General features: G+C 44.1%; 1 protein-coding gene across 5 annotated transcripts in view; it reads right to left on the bottom strand.

The window, feature by feature from the left end:
• Nucleotides 1-6,483: 6,483 nt before the first annotated feature.
• IDS (iduronate 2-sulfatase) overlaps nt 6,484-18,348 on the bottom strand; it is a 62,951-nt gene continuing 51,086 nt past the window's right edge. For 4 of the 5 annotated variants that reach the window (XM_029067924.1, XM_039912408.1, XM_029067926.1 and 1 more), the window contains 3 exons: nt 15,969-16,095; nt 12,066-12,239; nt 7,739-8,649 (listed from right to left, as the gene is read on the bottom strand). In XM_029067924.1, coding sequence (XP_028923757.1) covers nt 8,174-8,649; nt 12,066-12,239; nt 15,969-16,095 — 777 coding nt within the window. In that variant the 3' untranslated portion in view covers nt 7,739-8,173. Of the gene's footprint in view, nt 7,078-7,738; nt 8,650-12,065; nt 12,240-15,968; nt 16,096-18,348 lie in introns of those variants that run through there. The other variant, XM_029067927.2, reaches the window with a different exon arrangement.

Here is an 18,348-nt window from a genome sequence, read left to right as displayed (position 1 = left end):
TTTCCGAGGGTAATAATAATGGGTAAATACAGTAGTGTCCTAAGCTTATGAGCTTTGTTATCAAAGGCTCTATGTAGCTGTTTATAACAAAGCCCACAGAGGCAAAAGAACACTTTTGATCTTTGGAGATGAATATCAAGGGTGCCAGTGGGATATTTTAAGGATAAACCAGTGATGAAAATTGAGTTTCATTATTGTAGCACAAACACATAAAATAAATGTAACTAAGTACAAAATTATATTACCTAAGAATCTGGGTTGCAGGTCCCATCTAAATTTCACAACTGCACAATAAATAGCTTTAATCTGTGTTAATCTTGTTTCACCAAAAAGAAACCTGAACTATCAACAAGAAAATGATTATACTTTCAAGTTCAATCAGCCTGGGAATTTGTCTTTAATGTTCCTGACCTTGATTTTGTTTGGTGAAACAAGGTATCTGAAACTTCCAGCAGGGCAGATGTAGAAAAAAAAAACCCATGAATATCACATAGCTGAATGTAATGATGGCTCCTTAAAGAATGGATCACATCATTCTTGCTGTCAAAGATTTGAGAGGACTTAGAGAACCAGCTCCATTTGGAGGAAGATCAAACTACTTTGGTGCATGTACATGTAGAAAATGCCAGGGAAGCAGTAGGTGAGTATCCCTGTTGAAAGATTTAATATTTTCCTGTGGATAACTTCAGAGGGCATCTGAAAATCCTAGGTAGTTTCTATAAAAGATCAGATCTCATATAAGGTATGTGTGAGACCATTATTTTTAGCCATCTCTTTATGTAGAGGGAAGTTTTAATTGGGTTCTTCTGGCTGGCTATCAGGGTACCATCCCTCATCGTGTTTTGGGGATATCAATTAATCATCGGTATTTATTGAGCGCTTACTGTGCAGAGCGAAAAAACATGCGCTCATTAAAGTCACTGCATGCTGGAGCAGCTGCAAGACGCCACAGAAACATGAGGAATGTAATTAATATTATATGTTTTTATCATACTGTGGAGACGGAGGAACACTCAGAAATTCACTCCAGAATTGTATTACTGTAAAGTGCCTTTGATTTGATTAGGAGACAGGATTCTCCGGTGCAAGAATAAAGAAGGGAGTCATCAAGAGAACATCAATACAGAACATAAAGCAAAAGGGCACTTCCTCTATTCGGCAGAAATTTTTACGTCTCCTCCCTGATTCAATAGCTTTTTGTCCATTTTGAGAAGGCACACTACCAACCTCCCCGTGTCTACCAAGTTGGTTCTCTCCCACCGCGAACTTGGAAATGGATTCCGGCACATTCAGGATGCTTTAACAATTGCAAACATCACTCATCACATACAATCAAGAATTATACTCTTTCATAAAGCTATGACTAATTGACCTGTCCTCACAGTAAAGAGTACGTTGAGCACTTTTTTTTGGAAGGGGGCGGTTTGGGGAGGAGGAGGGTGTGGGGGAAAAAGGGTTATGTACCACGTTATCCATAAGAGTTAATAGCTTCATTTATTTTAATGTAGAATCAAGCAGTACTGGAACAGCAGCAAGAATTGCACATGCACTGATAATGGCAAATTTAATATGATTTATTCATACAATAAATCATGCTGCACTTAACACAAATAATACAAGGGTACTTTTTTCAACAGTGCACAAGAGAGGAATTCATAAAACCTGTTAAGTAAATAATGAGTTTTGTACATAAATCACCTGCAAAGGTTTTAGAAAATACACTTCAGAAACTATAGCAATAAATTAGAGCTCGGGATCTGTAAATGTCAGTCTCATTACTGTCGTGAAACCCCCGCCCCACCTCCCCTACACAACCCTCGTAAATAATAGCCCTTCATTTTTAATAGACAGTAAAAAGAGAAACTAGTTAACTTCTGTTCTTTTTCAATTTTGTCTGAATCCTACCTCTTGCTCATGTCCAGAATTGTAACCCTACCCTTTGCTCTCTTCATTCGCATGCTATTTCCTCTGTTCCAGCTTCTTGGCGGGAACAATTAAATGGGTCACGTGCACGACGACAAATGTAAAAGTATTTCCGGAAACCCAAGTTTAAGGCAAAGCAACCTCTTGATGCACCTGAGATATACTCCATCCATGGCTCAAGCTCAGTTTTAGAGCAGCTAGACTGAAGGCAGGGCCCATCGTGAAAAAATTCCATGTTTTTGAACCAATTGACAGTTGACAGCTCTCCTGCCTCCTTGCAAATTCTACCTTCTCCACCTTTGCTTCTGACCCATGCCTTCTCACGTTATGGAAGTAATTGTCCCCTCTTTTCTTTCCTCCCTGACTGCCATCTTCAACTGCTCAATCTTTACTGAGCACATACTATGGGAAGAGCACTGTACTAAGCGCTTGGGAGAATGCAATGAAACAGCTGGTAGACACGGTCCCTGACCACAAGGAGCTTACATCAAGAGTGGGAGACAGACATTTAAATTCATTCATTCGATCGCATTCATTGAGCGCTTACTGGGTGCAGAACACTGTACTAAACTATGGCTATGTACATAACCGCTATGGGGCAGAGGGTGCAGTGAATAAATGTCCATATCCACACCCTCCTTTGACCTCATGGCATGCTCTAGCTATTGCCCTATCTCCTCCTACCATCCCTCTCCAAGATCCTTGAGTAAGTTGCCTACACTCTGCCTCCACCTCTCTCCTCAACCCCCTGTAATCTGGCTCCTGCACCTCCGCTCCACGGAAACGGATCTTCTTGCCAAATCCGACTGCCATTATTCCATGCTAATCCTTCTCGATCTTCGTGCTGCCTTTTAAACAGCACTCCCTTCTCCTGGAAACGTTACCTAAACTTGGCCTTCGCTGACACTGTCCTCTCACGGTTTTCCTCCTGACTGTGCCTTCTCAATCTCTATCATAGGCTCCTCCTCTGACTCCCACCTGCTAACTGTAGGACTCCCTTCAGGCTCAGTTCTGGGTCCTCTTCCATTCCCCAGCTACACCCACTCCCTTGGAGAACTCATTTCCTCCCATAGCTTCAACTGCCATCTCTACGTGGATGAATCCCAAATTTCTCTCTCCATCCCCGAGCTCTCTCCTTCTCTGCAACCTTGCATTCCCTCCTGCCTTCAGGACATGGATACCTGCATATCCCACCAAAACCTTAAACTTAAACATGTCCAAAACAGAACTCTTCATCTTTCCCTCCAAACCCTATCCTCCCTCTGACTTTCCTGTCACTGTAGGCAGCACCAACATCTTCCTTGTCTCACAAGCCCATAACCTTGACGTTATCCTCGACTCGGTTCTCATTCATCCCACGTGTTCAACCTGTTACCAAATCCCGTCAGTTCTGCCTTCACAACATCTCTAGAATCTGCCCTTTCCTCTCCATCCTGTTACCACGCTGATCCAAGCACTCATTTTCTGCTGGAACTACTGTATCAGCCTCCTCACTGACCACCCTGCATCCTCACTCCCCATTCCAATCCGTACGTCACTGTTGTCCGGGTCATTTTTTCTGAAAAAAACTTTCAGTCCATATCTCCCCACTACTCAAAACCTCCCATGGTTGCCCACCCACCTCGGCAACAAACAGCCTCCCTACCATTGGTTTTAAGGCATTCAATCAGCTCTCTTCCTCCTAACCTCGCTTATTCCTACTACCAGCCAACCTGCATTCATTCTTTTCATTCTTTCACTCGTATTTATTGAGCGCTTACTCTGTGCAGAGCAACCGCACATTCCACTCGTCTAAACACAAACCTTCTCTCTGTTCCTCAGTCTCATCAATCTCACCGACTATCTCCACACACTCTACCTTGGACCTGGAATTCCTTTCGCCTTCCCATCCAACAGTCTACCACTCTTCCCACCTTCACGACGCACTTACAAATCACAACACCAACAGGTCTTCCCAGAGTAAGCCCTTGATTTTCCCATCTGCCCTCCCCTCTGCGTTGACCACAAACCTCCTCGTTTACCCCTTCTGCACTTTGATACCCACCCCAGCCTCACAATACTCATGCAAATATCTTAATACTCTATTCCCGTTATCCCTAATCTACTTGAATGTCCATCTCCCCCTTCAGACTGTTAGCTGCTGGGGGCAGGGGTAACATGTCGACCGAGTCTGTCGTATTATAATTTCCAAAGCACTTAGTGCTCTGTACGGAATAAGCGCTCAATTAATACCATCGATCGACTGATCCCCAAAAACATGACTCTTAATGAAAGGCCGTGGACTAGGAGAAAGCTGGTGTCACATTAATAAAGCCAAGAAATAGCTACTCTGAAGTCTTCTGGCTCCAAATTCTATGCAGATCTTCAAAGCCCTGAGGCAAGAAGACTTATATCATCTGCCCTCCAGGTGATAAATTGTATGTCTAACACTGCAACTTCATAAATTCAAAATGACCTCATATGTGTTAAATTTATGGAGATACTGGTGAATTTTACAAGCACCAATTTCTCCTCTCACTCACGTGCCACTGCAAGACATTGTCACAGAAAAGAGTTTTACGTTCATGTATGCGGTACTGCTTGGTGGAAACTAGATTTAGCCACAAGCTGCATATACTTAAACATGATTATTCAAACCAGGAAAGTCAATGTACCTCCAGAGTTCTATATTTTCCAAAGTGTGCAAATACATATTTTGGGATAAAAGATCATTGCAGCAATATAACAAGAATTGTAATTCTTTAAAGAGCTCTTTTAAGTAACTCACACTGAAAGATGGAGTATCATCTAATTGCCAACTGTAAATTAATCTAATTTCTATTTGGGCTCTACCCTCACTGAGTAGGCAATACAATTATCCTCCACACTGGACTTTGGAAAGGTATAAAAGTTTATCACTTCAGACCAGGTTTTGGATCCCAAATCATTGCTACGGCTAAATTATCAAAGCTCCAAGTTCCCTTATTTATAGGTACGAGGCTGAATGGGATCTGTCTCTCTAGTCATTGATTTGCTTTGCTTTTGCAGAGGTCTTGACAAATATATTAGTTTGTTTCAGCAGTCCCACAACAATGCAATCAAAGTATACAGACTACAATATTAAGATTTTGGAGAAGCGGCAGGCCTTTTGTCTGCTGTGTGACCTTGGGCAAATCACTTAACTTTCCTATGCCTCAGCCTAGGAATAATAAATGAAGAATAAGACTGTGAGACTTTTGTGGGACATGGACTCTGTGCAATCCAATTAGCTTCTAGCTACCCCAGTGTCTGGCACATAGTAAATGCTTAAATACCATTTTTTTTAAAAAAAAATCTTGTTTACAAGAAAGAAGATCACTTAAATACCTTGTGTTCCACATAGCATCCCAAACAGAAACAATTACCTTAAAAAAAGAAAAACAATCTCATACTTTTACTTTGCCTAAGGGGTCTTGACTTCTCTTTGTTTCCCTTCATTTTCCCTTCATGGGGTTTCCCTTCATTGCCTTCTTTACAAGCGAAGAGATAATCCCTTAAATGCCAATTGCCTATTTCACACTAGGCCATCGACCCCATTGTCATTTGATAGTCCCTTGTCGCCACCTCAGGCCTAAATCCCTGTAGAAATCTCCACCCACATCCCAGCACCAACTCTCCCTCCCAGCCCACTTACACCTCCACCTTAAATCCCAGTCCTCCCACTTCGATCCCAGGGATGTCCCACCCTGCCTGGTCACAATGATCCAAACTGCTGGGGACAGAGGGAAAGGATCAGGGGTAGGAGGAAAGGGGAATGGCTCCTCTCAGCATTCCCAGACTTCTTTCCTGTCCGGGGAAGCCCTCCATCTGCAGCCCTCCCCCACTTCGGTGTGGGTTGAAGAAGGTGCTTCCCCAGTCCCCCGCACTCCCTCACAGTTTAGGAACATGGGGCAGACACAAAGACAGGGGGACAAGGTGCGCACAGATGCCTAGTCCCATCCCGACTCATTCTTTCCATCCCAGCCCCCAGGACTTATGTTCATATCTGTAATTTTATTTATATTAGTGTCTATACTGAAGGCTCATTCATTTATTCATTCAATCGTATTTATTGAGCACTTACTATGTGCAGAGCACTGTACTAAGCCCTTGGAATGTACAATTCGGCAACAGGTAGAGACAATTCCTGCCCAATAACAGGCTCATAGTCTAAACATGTGGACAGGGTGTCTGTAACAGACAGTTACAGAGAAGCAGCGTGGCTCAGTGGAAAGAGCCCGGGCTTGGGAGTCAGAGGTCACGGGTTCAAATCCTGGCTCAGCCACTTGTCAGCTGTGTGACTTTGGGCAAATCACTCAACTTCTCTGAGCCTCAGTTACCCCATCTGTAAAATGGGGATTAAGAGTGTGAGCTCCACGTGGGACAACCTGTTCACCTTGTATCCTCCCCTGTGCTTAGAACAGTGCTTTGCTCATAGTAAGCGCTTAACAAATGCCCTTATTATACTGTACTCTCCCAACTACTTACTACAGTACTCTGCACACAGTAAGCACTCATGGTCTGGGATGCCTCTCAATGGCATTTTTTTCTTCCTCCCTCCCCTACAGCCGCCCCTGCACTACCCAAAACACAAACACACACAAACACACTGATCTCTAGAAGAGTTGATTATTACATCTCAGTGGGAGAATGTCTTCATTAAAGTGATAATTGCTTGTAAAAAAAAAAAAAGTTGGCTGCATCAGCCAACAAATGAAAATGAGTCAGCCACCCTGATGGTAAAAAACGTCTCAACTCTCACGGAACCCTACCAACTGGGGTTGTTTTATATTAAAGGCAATGAACACCAAGCCTGCTTTCTTCATTCCATTCTTACTTGGTTACATATGGGTCGCGAGGTCCCATTAAATGGCAGGAGGCAGCAGCGTTGTGGGAAGAAGCAGCAGCGGAGGCAAGGGCCGCACAGAGAGCCTGGGTCCCAGAACTTGGAGGAAGGGCAGCGGGTGGGCCGGGAGGGCTCTCTCTGGCCTTGGTCACGCGAGATTTCATGGCCAGAAATTCTTGATCCAGGCCTAAGGGTTGCTGAAAACTTACCGACGTCTTTGTCACACTGAGATAATGGAAGATTTAAGAGCAGAACTCAGCTGTGGTTAGTGACTTCTGAACTCGTGAACTGGAATTGTCAACTCTGAAATACTGATATTAAGGGGTGGGTGTAAGCTGGTTGAACCGGCAGACATCTTTCAATCACAGCCCGTAAGCAGGCGCACGTCACTTTTAAATCGAGGTGATCCTGCGATCCGAACAATAGCATGAACCCAAAGAGTAGGAAGACCAAATTAGAGGGTTAAACAGAACTTTCCTCTGGAATTCACAGCTCCAGGCTTCCTGGGGTAAAATGAATATTATACTTGGCTTTATACTGCAATTAAAGGATATTAAGTTATTTCTTAGGATTTTTTCCTCCCCCATTTATCACAACCCAAAAGGTCAAGAGTAGTTGAAGAACCCATAATCCCTTCTTCTTTGGTATTATTAGCTGTAGTATTGTGGAGAAAAATGGAGCCTCATTTTCATAAGTATCTAAATGCTTCATTTTGTTGTCCTGCGGTGTAGCCCAAGGAGGATCAGTTACGTTTAAAGAGAAAGTTTTATCTGTTGCAGGTTCAGATAAATGAAACGCACTTAATGTAAGAAACAGTTAGGGTTTGAGTCAATTTACTACTGGCCTCTAGTGGAGCACAAGCTCTTCAGGTCCTGAAAAAAGTATGCCTACTGCTGAAAGCTGAGAACTGTGTTACCTACAATATTTCTTCGGTGATTTAGCTGGGCCTAACCAAAAATATATATATGTATATAAATCATCTGATTTCCCCATTTATTTAGAAAAATCCAGAAATTACATAATACATTTATGGTTACAAACCTCTCTATATCCATTAATATGCGATGCAGAATACAATACCATCCCCCTACTAAGGAACTCAGTAAATACAATTTCTTTTGAAATTTATCCTAATCATAGACAAAAGGAAGAATTCTTGATTTTTATATAAAAAACAATTCTCCCTGTATATGAAGTGCTTTCCCCACTGGGCCGAGCAGTTTAGATTTGCAGTACAAAACAAATTTTTCTGACAAAAATTAGAGAAGGATAAATTTGGACCTCTAGGGATTTTTCTACTTAAAGATTGAAGGAACTTAACCTCACTCATTTTGACAACAGCCACAGAGGTAGGTAAAAGGAAAATGTTAAACACACAGGCCTCATACCGAAAAAAAGAAAAAAAAATTATGGATTCAACATCGAAGAAAGCTTTAGATCATTCAGGGAACGGTTATATACATTATGATCCTGTAATGGATCACTGGCTACAAAATACAACTCACCTGCCTGAACATTAGTAAAGTCAGCAGTGAAATTTTCAGGATGAAATTTCACCCACACAGTAAATCTGTAGTCTACTGTTCGGATAGAATAGCCCATAATCTTTATGTCCTTTAAGTATGGCTTGTCAGAATTCCACTGAGGGAACACCGCAGGTCTGGGATACTGGCTATAGGCTACAAGGTCCAAAGGACTCCCTTCAGAGTAGCCGTCTTCCTCCCTTTCGGAGAAGTTAAAATATTTAACGATGCTCGGCGCTTCTGTGCAGAGGTCAATGTGAAATGAAGAGCTAGGGCAGACAGGCGGTACTTTCAGGCCAGCAAGTTCGGAGAGAGTTGAAAAGAGACACAGGAGTTCAACTAGTTCTGTGGCTTGTACTCCTAGAAGAAAAAAAAAAGATAGGATATAAACAATTTTGTCTCTGGGAATTATGAGGCCTAAAGGGAAAAAAAGAAAAAGAACATGCTCTATAATTAACAAACGGCTAAAACACTTCTGAGTGGCTCCCAGCTCTCCCTTTCAGAAGTGATCATTTTCCCCTCTCCGTGTAAACAACTTCGACTAGAGTTTGCTGAACATCCAGAAGGTACACTCGGTTCTTCCCTAAGGTGTGGTCTTGCTACAAGTCATCGAAGTTCTTTTGAGAACCCATATCCCTCTGGATAGAACATGATTTGATAATGAAAGGAACAGCTCATCTATAGACTGGAAGCTCACTGTGGGTAGGGAACGTGTCTACCAATTCTGTTGCAGTGTACTCTCCCAAGTGCTTAGTAGAGTGTTCTGTACAAAGTAAGTGCTTAATACCATTGATGTTATACACTGTAATTCTATTTATTTGCCTAGTCGTACTTTAAAAAAAAACCACTAGTCCACATCCGCTAACTCAAGTTTGCTTGTCTTTCCTATTATGTTGGGCCACAAGAGAAGAGGCTAGGTCTTAACTGACTTCTACGAATTCTCCAAGTGTTTAATATAGTGCTTTGCACCCAGGAGGCTTTCAAAATATCCTAATGCTGCTGCTGCTGATGGTAGTGGTCACGTTCCATATTTACATCTCAGAAGTTACTCGAGCTGTTTTGTCATCTTACCACAACTTTCTGAGAAGACCTGGTTTCAGAAACTGTAGTTTCAAGAATAATAATAATAATGTTGGTATTTGTTAAGCGCTTACTATGTGCCGAGCACTGTTCTAAGCGCTGGGGTAGACATAGGGGAATCAGGTTGTCCCACGTGGGGCTCACAGTCTTAATCCCCATTTTACAGATGAGGGAACTGAGGCACAGAGAAGTTAAGTGACTTGCCCACAGTCACACAGCCGACAAGTGGCAGAGCTGGGATTCAAACTCATGAGCCCTGACTCCAAAGCCCGTGCTCTTTCCACTGAGCCACGCTGCTTCTCTAGTATAGTTCTCCTAATTGACCTTCCAGTCAGATGACTTTCAAAACTATAATCACCAATCAGTTAATTTTTTACTCTTGTACAATTGAGTAATTAACGTGAATGCTTATTTTAAAAAACTAAACATGCACATCTAAGGCCTCTGACAGATTTGCCTGAATGAAATCTCCATAACTCGGTACCATTTTAATTTACAGTTTAGGTTTCAAAAGTTGTATTTCAAAAGGTATCGGGTAGAATTCCCTGCTAATCTGTTACCTGCAGCCTCCCGCATAATCTTCCGTTTTGCCTTTTGGTAGCACATCTTTCCTAAAAGCCCTTGCTCTAAAGTAATCCTCCCGTTCCCGATTACTTCACACCAAGCTGATGTATCAACTGCTGCTGTTTCCCAGCAGTCCTCAGGTACACCATATTACCTCACTTTGTATTTGACTATGTCTTTACAATATTTTTTCTGCTCTCACTGGTCCTATTCATCTCATCATGCAAAATAGGCTTGGATGTCCTATTACTGGCCATTCTCCTCATAAATCCTTCCCAAGGAAAAACAGGATGCATCAGGCATTGCTTCAGGGGGATGGACTGACAGTTGGAAGAATCCATTGTCTGTGGTTCTTTCTTGCTGATTGTTGCTGAATAAGCTGCCTAAGTGACACTTGTTTTGAAAATTCTCAAAAAATTGGATGGGATGTGGATTTAAGATCTGCACCTACCAAAGACAACTAACTGCGCTACTAACAGCTGCATTTGAAGGTTGATGTTGCAGTCACCACACTGTCACTCTCAAAGGATCGTTTGCTTTTTTCGATTCAGGTTTCTACTTTCTGAATCCATTCACTGTTGGACAGTATACTGCCTCAGCAGCAGGATTCAGCCTTTCATTGGGCATTTCCTCTGGAAACAGTGTCATGTAGAGGCCTGACAGGTGCAAGCTGGTACATAACCTGTCGTCTTCAGTGAAGTTACAAATTAGCATTTTGCCAATTCTACAGAGCAGTCAAGATCATATGCTGGCTTCTTGTTTGTGTACTTCCAAAGCACAACTCTCAGCATATAATGGCTCGTAAGTGACTGCTTCCAGGCTGTTAAATTGGAAGAATTTCCTGGAGGACCTGACGACCATTCTGATTTCAGTTTACAGGTCTCTTACTCTCAAACCCATCATTACATAGGTCTAATGTTACTTAACCCCACTCTTCTCAAATTGTGATAGAGAAAGGGTCAGCTATGACCCCTTTAATCCCGCTGCTGTTTAGTTACTTCACTGAAAGAGCCCAGGCCTGGGAGTCAGAGGACGTGGGTTCTAATCCCAGCTCTGCCACTGGTCTGCCTTGTGACCTTGGGCAAGTCACAACTTCTCTGTTTGTTTATTTGTAAAATGGGGATGCAATGCATGTCCTCATGTATGAGAAGCAGCATGGCTCAGTGGAAAGAGCACGGGCTTTGGAGTCAGAGGTCATGGGTTCGAATCCCCACTCTACCACTTGTCAGCTGTGTGACTGTGGGCAAGTCACTTGACTTCTCCGGGCCTCAGTTCCCTCATCTGTAAAATGGGGATAAAGACTGTGAGCCTCACGTGGGACAACCTAATTACCCTGTATCTTCCCCCAGCGCTTAGAACAGTGCTCGGCACATAGTAAGCGCTTAACAAATACCAACATTACTATTATTATTATTATGTACTCCTACCCACTGAGACTGTGAGCCGATCTGATTAACTTGAATCTAACCAGCATTTACTACAGTGCCTGACAATGTACGCACTTAAACACGATCAATAATAATAATCATCTGAGTTCTAGTCCCAGCTCTGCAATAAGGGAATACCTGATGTGGATACACCATCAACAGTAAAGGTTTCTGACCAAAAAACCATTCAAGGAGTTGCATGAATTAGACAGGCCCAGAAGAAAAATTAGAGCCCTGACTAACTGTGTCATTCAATTGCTTTAGGGAGGTTCACAGATCATGTGTAGGCTTTAACTATCTCCTGACCTTTTTCAATTCTGATGTCCTTCTGCAAGAACCTGGTTAAGGATACTCTTCAGTAGCCAGTCTGGTAAGATGAGAGAGAAGCCGGGTGTTTGGCGGTGATTTTGCTAGCAATGCAGAGCAGTGCTATTTCTCTAAGTTTCCACAGTCTCTCCTTTCTCCTTGAATATGGGAGTCCTAGCAGCAACTCTGAAATTCTGTGACATTTCCTCCGTGTTCCATATGTCTAAGGAAAGCCTGTATAGACCCTTGAGCAATGTGTTTCTTTCCTTCCTGTAGACTCTGGCAGCCAGCCCTTATTTGGGAGCTCTACCATTTTTCCTGAATCTAGTAGTTGTGTGTGTGTGTGTGTGTGTGTGTGTGTGTGTGCACATCCACATGAATATTAGAAACTTATTTTACCTGGAGAAAACACCTCTGAGAGCGAGTCGAAGGGGCTGATGTACGGAAAACGTTTCTCCCCTGGATGAACAAATGGAGCAGTCTTCCCAGGAACATAAAACATCAAGGGAACCCGAGTAGCTACATCAAAATTGCTGTATTTGGCCCATTCTCCATGTTCACCCAGGGACCATCCTGATTGACAGAGAACATACATGATAGTTAATTCAATGCCGGCAAGGAAGGTCTGCCTATCTTGGATAGCTACGTCACAGCATCTGTAAACATCTGGTCTTAATTTCCATTAGAAGGCCCAAACCTTAGGTTTTTAAATGTACAATAGGCTCTAGCTTACATCAATTTTTCAACTGAAAAGGTTCTTTCTGGAAACAGCTCAACATAAGCAACAGTGAGACATCCACCAAGCCTCGCTAAGGTGGCCGAGCAAGGCATACAGGGTAACCACCACCTTCCCTCCAGCCACCAATGGTCCCCACCTTTGGCATGCTTCACGTGCGCCGGCCCGGAATTAAAAGCTGACGCTCTCAGATCCCTTCCTCGCAGCTGAGCACAGCACCCATGGTAACTGCCATCGTCCCTGATCCCAGCATGGTCTGTGCCCCCCAAGCAGGGAATAAAACTGCTCCCACGCACTCTCAGACTCCCCCTCGACTGGAGCACTAGCTGTCCTCCAGGCCATCGAGCACACTCCATCATGTTCTGCTTTCCACCACCCGGGCGGGAAAAGCAACTACAGTGCACCTTCAGTCTCCCCCCAACAAAGTCATCGAGGAGATTCCATCCCATCCTGACTTCCACCACCCTGGTAGGAAAGAAAGAATGAATGGTGGTATTTGTTAAGCGCTTACTATGTGCAAGGCACTGTTCTAAGCACTGGGGGGATACAAGGTGATCAGATTGTCCCACGTGGGGCTCACAGTCTTAATCCCCATTTTACAGATGAGGTAACTGAGGCACAGAGAAGTTAAGTGACTTGCCCAAAGTCACGCAGCTGGCAAGCGGCGGAGCCGGGATTAGAACCCACGACCTCTGACTCCCAAGCCTGTGCTCCTTCCACTGAGCCACGCTGCCTCCAGCATGAGGCCTACGTAAACCCCCTGGAAAATGGTGGCTGTTGTCACCGGACAACAACTATGCCTTGGGCTCTTAGTCACAAGGAGCCTCAAATTCTGGTCTCCTAGCCACAGCCCTCAACTGCTTTTCGGTATTATCTGGGTTGTGTTATTATTATATCAATCCCAATGTGTCTGTGTCCATTAGAAGCCAAGACTTGACAAGAACTCGTGGCCCATTAATCTAAGATCCCTCAGAGGAAAGGAGAGCGGGCATGATGATATTAGGATTTCTTGGTCTCTGCTGAAAAATAATAATGTTGGTATTTGTTAAGCGCTTACTACGTGCAGAGCACTTTTCTAAGCGCTGGGGTAGATACAGGGTAATCAGATTGTCCCTCATGAGGCTCACAGTCTGAATCCCCATTTTACAGATGAGGTAAATGAGGCACAGAGAAGTGAAGTGACTTGCCCACAGTCCCACAGCTGACAAGCGGCAGAGCCAGGATTCAAACCCATGACCTCTGACTCCCAAGCCCGGGCTCTTTCCACTGAGGCACGCTGCTTCCCAAACATGCCCTCCCTGAGGAAATGTAGCTTTCTATTCCATCTACTGTATTCCACTTGATTATTTACCTTTCCCCCGGATGGTTCAAGTCCACACCCACAAAGAATACTGGCCATATTATTTTTCTTTTAGACTGAGATGGCTGAAGGACAGAAAGAGCAAAAGAAGCCACAAAGTTTCAGTCTCTACTACAAGTTCCAAAGTACTGTGGGATCTAAAGTAAGCATGTCTCAGCCCAGATAAGGTCATCCAGACGTTGAAAGTGAGCAAAAACAGCTGGGGATTATGAGAGTAAACTCACCAAATTTTAACTGCTCAGGCCTGGAACATTGGCATATTTTTCTAAAGTTGTCCAGAAACTCCTTATAGAAATCCAGGACCGTTCCAAGTACCCCCGACTGTATGTTCGGTCTATCAAAAAGCTTTCAAGGCCTTATGATCACCCCAAATTGCACTTAATGACTGAGTCTTGTAAAAGTATTAGCTATTACTTTACACGATGACAAATATTTTGCTGCGTTCATGTTTCTCCAGCTTTTTCTCCTAAGGACTTCACTAGGAAGGTAGGAGAAGCAGCGTGGCTCAGTGGAAAGAGCATGGGCTTTAGAGTCACCGGTCATGGGTTCGAATCCAGGCTCCGCCGCTTGTCAGCTGTGTGACTGTGGGCAAGTCGCTTAACTTCTCTGAGCCTCAGTTCCCTCATCTGTAAAAGGGGGATTAAGACTGTGAGCCTCACGTGGGACAATCTGATTATTCTGTATCTACCCAGCGCTTAGAACAGTGCTCTGCACATAGTAAGCCCTTAACAAATACCAACATTATTATTTTGCTGGCCAAATTTGAGAGGTTATTTTTAACTTGCTTTCTCTCTCCTTAGTATTTCCAAATTCTTAATCATTTTTCACTAGGGCACAGCTTTTCTGGTCTGGGCTCCCCCGCCATCCCCCCAACCTCCCAACCCACTATTGGATTCTTTCTCCACAAAGGACCTTTTCAGGTCTCTAAGTACATTGGAGAAACAAATGATCTTGCCTTTCCCACATTTTGAAAGTCTTGGAACTTCATGGGACACCACATGGTCCAATGGCCTAAGCAGCAGCGTGGCTCAGGGGCAAGAGCCCGGGCTTGGGAGTCAGAGGTCACGGGTTCGAATCCCGGCTCTGCCACTTGTCAGCTGTGTGACTGTGGGCAAGTCACTTAACTTCTCTGTGCCTCAGTTCCCTCATCTGTAAAATGGGGATTAAAACTGTTAGCCCCACGTGGGACAACCTGACCACCCTGTATCTACTCCAGTGCTAGAACAGTGCTCTGCACATAGTAAGCGCTTAACAAATACCAACATTATTAATGGGAAGGCCACAGGACTGGCTATCAGGAAACCTGGGATGTGGCCCCAGCCTTGCCATTGGCCTGCTGTGTGACCTTGGGGAACTTACAGCCTCTTTGGGCCTCAGTTCCTTCATCAGGAAAATGGGAAATAATGACTGCTCTCCCCTATTTCAATGGGGTAGGATGAGATAGGGGAAGTAAAAGCCCTAGAGAAAACCAAGGATTATTATTTAGGGGCAAAGCTTGTGCCCAATAAAAAAAAAATCCCGAAACCAACAAAGTGTAGGATTTCGGTTGGTTCGCAACTAACTCGCCTTACATAGTTCCTCGGAGCTAAGTTTACAGGCCCGATAAATGAATCAAGCTCGGTATTAGGTAACGCAAACTACTGTTCTCATTGCTATCCCCAATTTCCTAATCTATCTAGTGTTTTAGCAGCCTTAGGATAATCCCTAATCCTCCCCAGTGCACACAAAGTGCAAATGTAATGGACAAGTACAGCAATGAAATAGACCAACAACTACGGGAACGTAAGGGAGCCACATTGCAGGATATTCAAATAGTTAATGAAACGTAGAGTGCCTTCAGTTAGAAAGTGTTAGATCTCCACGATGTGGTTTATAGGTGTACTGCATACTGAAGTTAAAACACAAGCGTGGATCAACTCTCTCTCTACTGCCTGGATCAGAAATAGCTCCAGGGAAACAAGTACAACTTTTAATCAATAAAACTCTCAGATTAATAGCCACAAAAAAATTCTCTTCAAGGGTGCAATCTGTACAGGTAGAGAAACAGAGGCTGGCAAGTCTATGGGTCCGGCTACACCCGCTCTCACGGAAACCTTTCGGTACGCACTATTTAAAGAGCGTCGCTGATCTTTTCGCAGCAGTAAAATGTCTTAGGCAAAGGCTCACCTGCTTAGAATTCCTCCTCGGAGCATCCGAAAAGGCTTACCGTGGTCCGACGTAAATACGACAACTGTGTCATTAGACAGCTGAAGATCATCCAGAGCTTTCAACAGGAGCCCGACCTGGGTATCCAAGTAGGAAACTGACGCAAAATAGCTCTGACGAATTTTCCGCTGCGAGTTGTACAAAAAAGCAGAGAGTACCAGTTATCACTGACTTTTGCCACCCTGTGTATATCTTACCCTTCTCTACAGTTAAATACTAGAAAAGGAGAGTCTTTTCTAAGCCAGTTAACTTGAATTCTTTGCTTCCAGGTCCAGTCACTAAATGAGCACTTCTAAATATTTATGACATGCAGTGGAAAGGACCAGGAAGAATGTCCGGATGTTCATTAGAGACCCTGGTCTGCAAGGAGATCACAATCTAAGACAGATAAGGAAGACGGGAAAAGAGGCGTTAAGTTCAGAAAATAACAGTTTATATCTTACCTACTTGACTTCCTCACCACTCCAGACAAGAATACCCTGTCAAAACTGCTTTAACTTTCCCCAACCCTCTAAAGGTTGGCCTGGGCCCCCGCTCCCACTATGGTGGATGGGAGGCTGGGGGTTGTCCCAGAGCACGTGTGATGGGTTTCTTCACGCCGGTGGTGGTGCTGCCTCTCTCCCACAATGGCTTGTGGTAAGACGGAGGAGCCCCGATAGGTAGCTTTTTTCGTTATTTGTTAAGTCCTTACTATGTGCCAGCCATTGTACTCAACCCTGGGGTAGATATAAGCTCATCAGATTGGACACAGTCCCTATCCCACATGGGGCTCACAGTCTAATTAATGCCCAATTTACAGAAGAGGTGATGGACGTACAGAGAAGTTAAGTGACTTGCTCCAGGTCACTCGGCAGACAAGTGGTGGAGCCAGGACTAGAACCCTGTGCTCTATCAACTAGACCTTGCTGCTTCTCAGCGCAGAACACTGAACCGAGCATTTGGATGAGGACAGAGTTGATAGGCAAGTCCCCGAGTCCTTGGTCTGTTTGCCTCAGCTCCTAGAAGCCCTGAATTTGCAGAGCTCTGAACTGCGTGCTACTGGTTTTCTTCTCAAAAAGGAAGAAAAGCTGATTAGATTCCCAGCTTGGAAAGTGACAGTGTCACCTGGACTGGAAGAGGTCTCTCCTCGATACTCTTCGGGGCCTTCTCCCCTACCGCTATCCCTTCCTTCTCTTCTCACGGAGCTTCCATCACTACTTTTCTCCAGGTATCAAGGCCGGAGTCGCACTACCCTGCTTCTCCTCCTCGTCTCAGCTGCCGACACCTTTTCTTTATCCCTCACTTTGGGCACTGGGCTGCAGGTGTTACCCAAGAAGGCTTTAGGTGGCTTACTCCACCCTCATCATCATACCTGCTGGCAGTGCTGCTTCCCACTCTCCTGGTTTCCCATTGCTCCCACAGCTGCCACCTCAGCTCTGTCGACCAGGTAGCACCCAAGAATCTCTCTTCCTTATTCCTTCTCTCGCACAGCCCCCAAGCAAGCTCCTCTCCCTAAAGCAGGATCTGAGGAAAAGGAGGAGGGGATAACTAGGAGGAGGAGGAAGACGGCAGTAACCGGAAGGGTAGATGTAGTGGTGACAGAAGAGAAAAAGCAGAATTGGTAAAAGAGGAGGGGGAGAAGAAGGAAGAGATTCTAGAAAATAGACCTGGGATCTAGTTCCATTACAGTCGGTTGCCAGTGAATTTCCCGGAAAGTCAAGTTTGCCTCCTTCGCAGGTAATCGTATGGTTGCAAAGAGCATGCATCTTAAGATGAACACGGTGGGACTAAGCCACGAATGATACTATAATCAAATTGTTGATCGAATATTTGCAAAATGCAAATATTACAATTTAATCTGTACTCAAATTAAGCGAGTATTCGGATTTCGAATTTGGGAAGTGACCCTCGGGTGAAAGCCAGAACATAGGAAACTGGAATAAATTACAGATCCCAAATGACAATGAGAGTATTTGAAAATGGAAACCCTCTAAGCATAAATAGATCTACAAACAGCATTTAGGTGGGGGCAGGGAGGCTCATCTGGGCTTCCAGACACAGTCCTCAGGAGCTAACGGCCCGGCATTCTAATACTATCTTTAAATGATATTTAAGTACTTACTACATGCCAGGCACTGTACTAAGCACTGGAATAAATAATAATAATTATATTGACATTTGTTAAGTGCTCATTATGTGTTCTAAGTGCTGGGGTAAATACAAGGTAATCGGGTTGCCCCACATGGGGCTCACAGTTTTAATACCCATTTTCCAGATGAGCTGAGGCACAGAGAAGTGACTTGCCCAAAGTCCCCCAGCTGACAAGTGACGGAGCCGGGATTAGAATCCATGACCTCTGACTTCCAAGCCCCGGCTCTTTTCACTGAGCCACGCTGCTTCTG

This window comes from Ornithorhynchus anatinus, chromosome 6, assembly GCF_004115215.2.
Source record: "Ornithorhynchus anatinus isolate Pmale09 chromosome 6, mOrnAna1.pri.v4, whole genome shotgun sequence".
NCBI classification, from domain to species: domain Eukaryota; kingdom Metazoa; phylum Chordata; class Mammalia; order Monotremata; family Ornithorhynchidae; genus Ornithorhynchus; species Ornithorhynchus anatinus.
Note: the sequence above shows the minus strand (reverse complement) of the source record. Positions and strands in the feature narration are given on the sequence as shown.